Source organism: Salvelinus fontinalis, chromosome 23 (genome assembly GCF_029448725.1).
Source record: "Salvelinus fontinalis isolate EN_2023a chromosome 23, ASM2944872v1, whole genome shotgun sequence".
In the NCBI taxonomy this organism is placed as follows: Eukaryota; Metazoa; Chordata; class Actinopteri; order Salmoniformes; family Salmonidae; genus Salvelinus; species Salvelinus fontinalis.
The window spans coordinates 249129-260000 of record NC_074687.1 but is presented as its reverse complement, the minus strand read 5'-3'; the positions used below and the strand labels follow the sequence as shown (position 1 = coordinate 260000).

The following is a 10872-nucleotide window of genomic DNA, read 5'->3' as shown; positions in this document are numbered from 1 at the left end:
AGAGAGACAGGAGACAGGCAGGCGGACAGCGGACACACATCCAGACAGAGAGAGAGACAGGAGACAGGCAGGCGGACAGCGGACACACATCCAGACAGACAGAGAGACAGGAGACAGGCAGGCGGACAGCGGACACACATCCAGACAGACAGAGAGACAGGAGACAGGCAGGCGGACAGCGGACACACATCCAGACAGACAGAGAGACAGGAGACAGGCAGACGGACAGCGGACACACATCCAGACAGAGAGACAGGAGACAGGCAGGCGGACATCCAGACAGACAGAGAGACAGGAGACAGGCAGACGGACAGCGGACACACATCCAGACAGAGAGACAGGAGACAGGCAGGCGGACATCCAGACAGACAGAGAGACAGGAGACAGGCAGGCGGACAGCGGACACACATCCAGACAGAGAGAGAGACAGGAGACAGGCAGGCGGACAGCGGACACACATCCAGACAGAGAGAGAGACAGGAGACAGGCAGGCGGACAGCGGACACACATCCAGACAGAGAGAGAGACAGGAGACAGGCAGGCGGACAGCGGACACACATCCAGACAGGCAGAGACACAGGAGACAGGCAGGCGGACATCCAGACAGACAGGAGACAGGCAGGCGGACAGCGGACACACATCCAGACAGAGGCGGGCGGAGAAACAGGAGACAGGCAGGCGGACAGCGGGAACACATCCAGACAGAGAGAGAGACAGGAGACAGGCAGGCGGACAGCGGACACACATCCAGACAGAGGCGGGCAGAGAGACAGGAGACAGGCAGACGGACAGCGGACACACATCCAGACAGAGAGACAGGAGACAGGAGACAGGCAGGCGGACAGCGGACACACATCCAGACAGACAGGAGACAGGCAGGCGGACAGCGGACACACATCCAGACAGACAGAGAGACAGGAGACAGGCAGGCGGACAGCGGACACACATCCAGACAGACAGAGAGACAGGAGACAGGCAGGCGGACAGCGGACACACATCCAGACAGAGAGAGAGACAGGAGACAGGCAGGCGGACAGCGGACACACATCCAGACAGACAGAGAGACAGGAGACAGGCAGGCGGACAGCGGACACACATCCAGACAGACAGAGAGACAGGAGACAGGCAGGCGGACAGCGGACACACATCCAGACAGAGAGAGAGACAGGAGACAGGCAGGCGGACAGCGGGAACACATCCAGACAGAGGCGGGCAGAGAGACAGGAGACAGGCGGGCGGACAGCGGACACACATCCAGACAGAGAGAGAGACAGGAGACAGGCGGGCGGACAGCGGACACACATCCAGACAGAGAGAGAGACAGGAGACAGGCAGGCGGACATCCAGAGAGACAGGAGACAGGCGGGCGGACAGCGGACACACATCCAGACAGACAGAGAGACAGGAGACAGGCAGGCGGACATCCAGACAGACAGGAGACAGGCAGGCGGACAGCGGACACACATCCAGACAGAGAGACAGGAGACAGGCAGACGGACAGCGGACACACATCCAGACAGAGAGAGAGACAGGAGACAGGCGGGCGGACAGCGGACACACATCCAGACAGAGAGACAGGAGACAGGCAGGCGGACAGCGGACACACATCCAGACAGACAGAGAGACAGGAGACAGGCAGGCGGACAGCGGACACACATCCAGACAGACAGGAGACAGGAGACAGGCAGGCGGACAGCGGACACACATCCAGACAGACAGAGAGACAGGAGACAGGCAGGCGGACAGCGGACACACATCCAGACAGAGAGAGAGACAGGAGACAGGCAGGCGGACAGCGGACACACATCCAGACAGAGAGAGAGACAGGAGACAGGCAGGCGGACAGCGGACACACATCCAGACAGACAGAGAGACAGGAGACAGGCAGGCGGACAGCGGACACACATCCAGACAGAGAGACAGGAGACAGGCAGGCGGACATCCAGACAGACAGGAGACAGGAGACAGGCAGGCGGACAGCGGACACACATCCAGACAGACAGAGAGACAGGAGACAGGCAGGCGGACAGCGGGAACACATCCAGACAGAGAGAGAGACAGGAGACAGGCAGACGGACAGCGGACACACATCCAGACAGAGAGAGAGACAGGAGACAGGCAGGCGGACAGCGGACACACATCCAGACAGAGAGAGAGACAGGAGACAGGCAGGCGGACAGCGGACACACATCCAGACAGACAGAGAGACAGGAGACAGGCAGGCGGACAGCGGACACACATCCAGACAGGAGACAGGAGACAGGCAGGCGGACAGCGGACACACATCCAGACAGAGAGAGAGACAGGAGACAGGCAGGCGGACAGCGGACACACATCCAGACAGAGAGAGAGACAGGAGACAGGCAGGCGGACAGCGGACACACATCCAGACAGACAGAGAGACAGGAGACAGGCAGGCGGACAGCGGACACACATCCAGACAGACAGAGAGACAGGAGACAGGCAGGCGGACAGCGGGAACACATCCAGACAGACAGAGAGACAGGAGACAGGCAGGCGGACAGCGGACACACATCCAGACAGACAGAGAGACAGGAGACAGGCAGGCGGACAGCGGGAACACATCCAGACAGAGAGACAGGAGACAGGCAGGCGGACAGCGGACACACATCCAGACAGAGAGAGAGACAGGAGACAGGCAGGCGGACAGCGGACACACATCCAGACAGAGAGAGAGACAGGAGACAGGCAGACGGACAGCGGGAACACATCCAGACAGACAGAGAGACAGGAGACAGGCAGGCGGACAGCGGACACACATCCAGACAGAGAGAGAGGAGACAGGCAGGCGGACAGCGGACACACATCCAGACAGAGAGACAGGAGACAGGAGACAGGCAGGCGGACAGCGGACACACATCCAGACAGAGAGAGAGACAGGAGACAGGCAGGCGGACAGCGGACACACATCCAGACAGAGAGAGAGACAGGAGACAGGCAGGCGGACAGCGGACACATATCCAGACAGACAGAGAGACAGGAGACAGGCAGGCGGACAGCGGACACATATCCAGACAGACAGAGAGACAGGAGACAGGCAGGCGGACATCCAGACAGACAGGAGACAGGCGGGCGGACACACATCCAGACAGAGAGAGAGACAGGAGACAGGCAGGCGGACAGCGGACACACATCCAGACAGAGAGAGAGAGAGTCAGACGGTCAGAAACAGGCACCCCTACCTGTGTGTAACACCAGCTCTCTGCCACAGGTCCAGTAGACATGTCCCCTGGTGGAGGAGGGGTAGGAACCCGTGACATGGCCAGCTTCCCCCTCAGCAGCAGCTTTAACACTTAACCTTTCCTACAGGGGAGCAGAGGAGTGGTTAAGACTAATAAACACCTTCTAAACCCAACATCAGACTGGGCCATCAGCACTGCATTACCACACCAGACTGGGACTGGGCCATCAGCACTGCATTACCACACCAGACTGGGCCCCCAGCACTGCATTACCACACCAGACTGGGCCCCCAGCACTGCATTACCACACCAGACTGGGACTGGGCCATCAGCACTGCATTACCACACCAGACTGGGACTGGGCCATCAGCACTGCATTACCACACCAGACTGGGACTGGGCCATCAGCACTGCATTACCACACCAGACTGGGCCATCAGCACTGCATTACCACACCAGACTGGGACTGGGCCATCAGCACTGCATTACCACACCAGACTGGGACTGGGCCATCAGCACTGCATTACCACACCAGACTGGGACTGGGCCATCAGCACTGCATTACCACACCAGACTGGGCCCCCAGCACTGCATTACCACACCAGACTGGGCCCCCAGCACTGCATTACCACACCAGACTGGGACTGGGCCATCAGCACTGCATTACCACACCAGACTGGGACTGGGCCATCAGCACTGCATTACCACACCAGACTGGGCCCCCAGCACTGCATTACCACACCAGACTGGGACTGGGCCATCAGCACTGCATTACCACACCAGACTGGAACTGGGCCCCCAGCACTGCATTACCACACCAGACTGGGCCCCCAACACTGCATTACCACATCAGACTGGGACTGGGCCATCAGCACTGCATTACCACACCAGACGGGGACTGGGCCATCAGCACTGCATTACCACACCAGACTGGGCCCCCAACACTGCATTACCACACCAGACTAATAAACACCTTCTAAACACAACACCAGACTGGGACTGGGCCATCAGCACTCCATTACCACATCAGACTGGGGCTGGGCAATCAGCACTCCATTACCACACCAGACTGGGCCCCCAGCACTCCATTACCACACCAGACTGGGCCCCCAACATTGCATTACTACATCAGACTGGGACTGGGCCATCAGCACTGCATTACCACACCAGACTGGGACTGGGCCATCAGCACTGCATTACCACACCAGACTGGGACTGGGCCATCAGCACTGCATTACCACACCAGACTGGGACTGGGCCATCAGCACTGCATTACCACACCAGACTGGGACTGGGCCATCAGCACTGCATTACCACACCAGACTGGGACTGGGCCATCAGCACTGCATTACCACACCAGACTGGGCCCCCAGCACTGCATTACCACACCAGACTGGGCCCCCAGCACTGCATTACCACACCAGACTGGGACTGGGCCATCAGCACTGCATTACCACACCAGACTGGGACTGGGCCATCAGCACTGCATTACCACACCAGACTGGGCCCCCAGCACTGCATTACCACACCAGACTGGGACTGGGCCATCAGCACTGCATTACCACACCAGACTGGAACTGGGCCCCCAGCACTGCATTACCACACCAGACTGGGCCCCCAACACTGCATTACCACATCAGACTGGGACTGGGCCATCAGCACTGCATTACCACACCAGACGGGGACTGGGCCATCAGCACTGCATTACCACACCAGACTGGGCCCCCAACACTGCATTACCACACCAGACTAATAAACACCTTCTAAACACAACACCAGACTGGGACTGGGCCATCAGCACTCCATTACCACATCAGACTGGGGCTGGGCAATCAGCACTCCATTACCACACCAGACTGGGCCCCCAGCACTCCATTACCACACCAGACTGGGCCCCCAACATTGCATTACTACATCAGACTGGGACTGGGCCATCAGCACTGCATTACCACACCAGACTGGGACTGGGCCATCAGCACTGCATTACCACACCAGACTGGGACTGGGCCATCAGCACTGCATTACCACACCAGACTGGGACTGGGCCATCAGCACTGCATTACCACACCAGACTGGGACTGGGCCATCAGCACTGCATTACCACACCAGACTGGGACTGGGCCATCAGCACTGCATTACCACACCAGACTGGGACTGGGCCATCAGCACTGCATTACCACACCAGACTGGGACTGGGCCATCAGCACTGCATTACCACACCAGACGGGGACTGGGCCATCAGCACTGCATTACCACACCAGACGGGGACTGGGCCATCAGCACTGCATTACCACACCAGACTGGGACTGGGCCATCAGCACTGCATTACCACACCAGACTGGGACTGGGCCATCAGCACTGCATTACCACACCAGACTGGGACTGGGCCATCAGCACTGCATTACCACACCAGACTGGGACTGGGCCATCAGCACTGCATTACCACACCAGACTGGGACTGGGCCATCAGCACTGCATTACCACACCAGACTGGGACTGGGCCATCAGCACTGCATTACCACACCAGACTGGGACTGGGCCATCAGCACTGCATTACCACACCAGACTGGGCCATCAGCACTCCATTACCACACCAGACTGGGCCATCAGCACTCCATTACCACACCAGACTGGGCAATCAGCACTCCATTACCACACCAAACTGGGCCATCAGCACTCCATTACCACACCAGACTGGGCCCCCAGCACTCCATTACCACACCAGACTGGGCCCCCAGCAATCCATTACCACACCAGACTGGGCCCCCAGCACTCCATTACCACATCAGACTGGGCCCCCAGCACTGCATTACCACACCAGACTGGGCCCCCAGCACTGCATTACCACACCAGACTGGGTCCCCAGCACTCCATTACCACACCAGGTGATGACAACAAAACACACCCATCATCCCTAACCCTTCTAATTTAGACTGGTGAGGACAACAAAACACACCCATCATCCCTAACCCTTCTAATTTAGACTGGTGAGGACAACAAAACACACCCATCATCCCTGACCCTTATTTAGACTGGTGAGGACAACAAAACACACCCATCATCCCTGACCCTTCTAATTTAGACAACAAAACACACCCATCATCCCTAACCCTTCTAATTTAGACTGGTGAGGACAACAAAACACACCCATCATCCCTAACCCTTCTAATTTAGACTGGTGAGGACAACAAAACACACCCATCATCCCTAACCCTTTTAATTTAGACAACAAAACACACCCATCATCCCTAACCCTTCTAATTTAGACTGGTGAGGACAACAAAACACACCCATCATCCCTGACCCTTCTAATTTAGACAACAAAACACACCCACCATCCCTGACCCTTCTAATTTAGACTGGTGAGGACAACAAAACACACCCACCATCCCTGACCCTTCTAATTTAGACTGGTGAGGACAACAAAACACACCCATCATCCCTGACCCTTCTTATTTAGACAACAAAACACACCCATCATCCCTGACCCTTCTTATTTAGACAACAAAACACACCCATCATCCCTGACCCTTCTTATTTAGACAACAAAACACACCCATCATCCCTGACCCTTCTAATTTAGACAACAAAACACACCCATCATCCCTGACCCTTCTAATTTAGACAACAAAACACACCCATCATCCCTGACCCTTCTAATTTAGACAACAAAACACACCCATCATCCCTGACCCTTCTAATTTAGACAACAAAACACACCCATCATCCCTGACCCTTCTTATTTAGACAACAAAACACACCCATCATCCCTGACCCTTCTAATTTAGACAACAAAACACACCCATCATCCCTGACCCTTCTAATTTAGACAACAAAACACACCCATCATCCCTGACCCTTCTAATTTAGACAACAAAACACACCCATCATCCCTGACCCTTCTAATTTAGACAACAAAACACACCCATCATCCCTGACCCTTCTAATTTAGACAACAAAACACACCCATCATCCCTGACCCTTCTTATTTAGACAACAAAACACACCCATCATCCCTGACCCTTCTAATTTAGACTGGTGAGGACAACAAAACACACCCATCATCCCTGACACTTGTTATTTAGACTGGTTAGGATATAATACAAATCCACCAGACTATGAATACCTTGATATGCATTGTAACATATCCACTACGTTTCTATCATGACGTTAAGTTGGTAAGAAGTCAGACCTGTCGAACTTGTACTGTACTCACCAGCAGATGTTGATAGGAATGCTTATATTTCATGCTATTGATGGGAATCCCATGTACGCACCTCTCAGGACGGGTGATCAAAGTAATGGTTAAAGATCAGAGTTCCCTAGGTTATCACTGACTGCTTCATGGTGTTGTCTGGAGATCCCACTCTGAGGAAAGAACATAACCAACAATTAGACACTTGTTGGGACCAATCAAAAATCAGTTGGATGGAAACCCTTTTGTCGTCTGGGCCTGAACAGAAGTGACTTTCAAAAAGCAGCAGTGTCCTGACATGGCTACAGATCAACCAACACCCTGATAATAACCAACATAAATAATGTCAGAATAAGATAATTCTATTCCATATATCTTGTCATATCTCTTAGAAGCATGTAGGACTTATCAGACTACAGCTGTGTCATTTGACGTTTTGGAGCAAGCTAGCTAGCTAACGTTACTGGATGTTAGCTCTCAAAATGTTCACTTAATGTTTACCTGGGATCCCACATAAAACATCATTGTAGCTAAGAGCTTTATGAATGTCAGTTGGTGAAAAGTAAGAATTAGTTTGCTTTATAAGTGCCACATCTTTCAAACAAAACTAGCTAGTTAGCTAGCCATCCCGGGTTGGTTAGTCGCGCATAGCTAGCCAGCTAAGGACCGGTCTCTTATCATTACTGACATGTCAGCTAGCAATATAGCCGGCTAGTTTACCTTTGTTAAATCCTTTTGTTTTAGGACAAACGTGTTTGCTGTCCGCCTACGGTTCATTTGACAATATGCAGCCAGAAGATGTCATCTTTATTTGGCCCAGAATCGGTGCTGAGGTTGTTTGTGTTGGCTAGCTAACGGTAGCTGTTTTGAAGCTAACGTTAACTCAGCAAGATTCAAAATAGCTACCTACACTGCCCTTTAACTAGTTAGAACTAGCTAGCTTGTTAAATGTTTGGTAAACTGGCGAAGCTGTATTATGACTATGTACTTTAGCATAGCTTCACGCTAGCTAACGTCTAAATAGTTGATTCCTCTGCGAGATAGCTATCAAAACTCCAACTTTATAACTGGTCGACTAACTTAACGTTAACAATAACATGGTGGCACAACTAATGGCTAACTGGGAAGTATAGTTAGCTAGCGTTAGCGTACACTGTTGTTATGCTTGACCAGGCCTGGCTAGCTAACAGTAGCTTCAAAATCACTGTTGCTAATCTAATTGGTCAATATCAAGCTTCGAAACAAAGGCTTCAGTATATTCTTGGAAAACACTGGTGTTACCAACTAACGTTACCATTGGGTACACGAGTTACAGATGCTCAAATACAAACACAATGATTGGTAACTGAACTACAAGACTTGTTCGATAATAATGTTTTAGGGTTAGGGTCCAACGAAATGCTTATTCTAATGGAAAAGGTTAACTAGCTAGGGGAAATGGAAAAATACAATGTTTTGACTACGAACCTTTCATTTCCATGCTTCCACTAAATGCAACGAATCGTATCTCAGCCATTCATTTCACCATCAGTTATTTTGCTAAACAATGTAAAACTGCGTTTGAAACATTCTAGATACGTAAGATGTATAGCTATTTGTTTTTCAAAGTCTACCATGCTAGGCTAGTTGTAGCCTTGTGTGGTGGCGGCAGATCAGCTAGCTTCTCCCTGCAGACAACGCGTGCGCGGTAGTTGTAAATGGCAAACTTCCTGGTCTCATCGGCATTTCTGTGGTATGTTTTATCCTGCTCATGTTCAGCGCTCATGCCGCTTTCAAAACAACTGGGAACCACCAAAAATACAAGGTCAAATCATGACGTCAGTGATCTTCGGGTCGGAAAGTTGGAGCTCTAGAAAGAGACCCGAGTTCCCGAGATGGAATTCCGAGTTGGATGTCCGACCGTTCAAATCGATTTTCCCAGTCGGATGTCACTTTTTCCGAGTTCCCTAATTTTTTTGAACGCACTGAAGTCGGAAGACGGAGATTTCAGAGTTCCCAGTTGTTTTGAACGCGGCATTACTCAGTGGGGGGAAAAGTACTCAACTGTCATTACATTTTTTTTTAAATTCACCTTTATTTAACCGGGTAGGCTAGTTTAGAACAAGTTCTCATTTACAACTGCGACCTGGCCAAGATAAAGCAAAGCAGTGCGACAAAAAACAACCACACAGAGTTACACATGGAATAAACAAAAGTACAGTCAATAATACAGTAGAAAAATCTATATACAGTGTGTGCAAATGGAGTAAGGAGTTAGGGCAATAAATAGGCCATAGTAGCGAAGTAATTACAATTTAGAAAATTAACACTGGAGTGATAGATGTGCAGATGATGATGTGCAAGTAGAAATACTGGTGTGCAAAAGAGCAAAAAAAGTAAATAAAAACCACATGGGGATGAGGTAAGTGGTTGGATGGGCTATTTACACATGTGCTGTGTACAGCTGCAGCGATCGGTAAGCTGCTCAGATAGCTGATGTTTAAAGTTAGTGAGGGAAATATAAGTCTCCAACTTCATCGATTTTTGCAACTAGTTCCAGTCATTGGCTGTGTTCTTGAGTACTTGAGTAACAGTAAAGATACATTAATAGAGAATGACTCCAGTAAAAGTGAAAGTCACCCAGTAAAATACTACTTAAGTAAAAGTCGAAAAGGATTTGGTTTTACATGTAAAGATTCCAAAGAAAATGGAATTGCTAAAATATACTAAAAGTATAAATCATTTAAAATTCCTTATATTAAGCAAACCAGATGGCACAATTTTCTAGTTTTTTTTAATTTATTTACAGATAGCCAGGGGCACACTTGAACACTCAGACATAATTTACAAACAAAGCATTTGTGTTTAGTGAGTCCGACAGGTCAGAGGCAATAGAGATGACCAGGGATGTTCTCTTGATAGGTGCGTGAATTGAACCATGTTCCTGTCAAATGTATGGAGTAAAAAGTACATTCTTTTCTTTTGGAATTTTGTGAAGTAAAAGTAAAAGTTGTCAAATTAAAAAAAATACCCGTAAAAACGACTTAAGTAGTACTTTAAAGTATTTTTACTGAGGTATTTTACAACACTGGCATCACTACTGTTCAAAATGTTTGTAGCCTAAAATGTTACAAGCATTAAAGAATGAGGAACCTGCAGGTAAATACTCTAGTCTTGTGAAAGTACTACTATGAGTAGGAGCTACAACATTTCTTCACATTTTAAGTGTCTTCAAGTGTTTATTTTACTGGCAAACAAAATAAGTCCAGTTTATTGGAATCCCTAACTGTTTTGTTTGCACTCAGCTGACATTACTCGCATAGTGAACAAGAAGCAGATTGGGTAATGCCGCTTTCAAGACAACTGGGAACTCAGAATTAAAAAGGTCAAATCATGACGTCATGCTGGAAAGTCGGAGCTCTAGAAAGATGCCAGAGTTTCCGACTTGGAATTCCGTTTTGAAAGACAGATAAATAAAAATAATCCCAGTCGGCG

The 10872-nt window shown here is 50.5% G+C and overlaps 1 protein-coding gene across 5 annotated transcripts in view; it reads right to left on the bottom strand.

Annotated features, from left to right (window-relative positions):
• LOC129820671 (speckle-type POZ protein-like A) overlaps nt 1-9317 on the bottom strand; it is a 33450-nt gene extending 24133 nt beyond the window's left edge. The window contains exons 1-3 of one of the 5 annotated variants that reach the window (XM_055877504.1): nt 8866-9317; nt 7420-7571; nt 3204-3324 (exon numbers count right to left, since the gene is read on the bottom strand). In XM_055877504.1, the coding sequence (XP_055733479.1) occupies nt 3204-3281 (78 nt within the window). In that variant the 5' untranslated portion in view covers nt 3282-3324; nt 7420-7571; nt 8866-9317. The remainder of the gene's footprint in view (nt 1-3203; nt 3325-7419; nt 7572-8865) is intronic. The other 4 variants (XM_055877506.1, XM_055877505.1, XM_055877508.1 and 1 more) reach the window with 4 other exon arrangements.
• Between the last annotated feature and the right edge of the window lie 1555 nt (nt 9318-10872).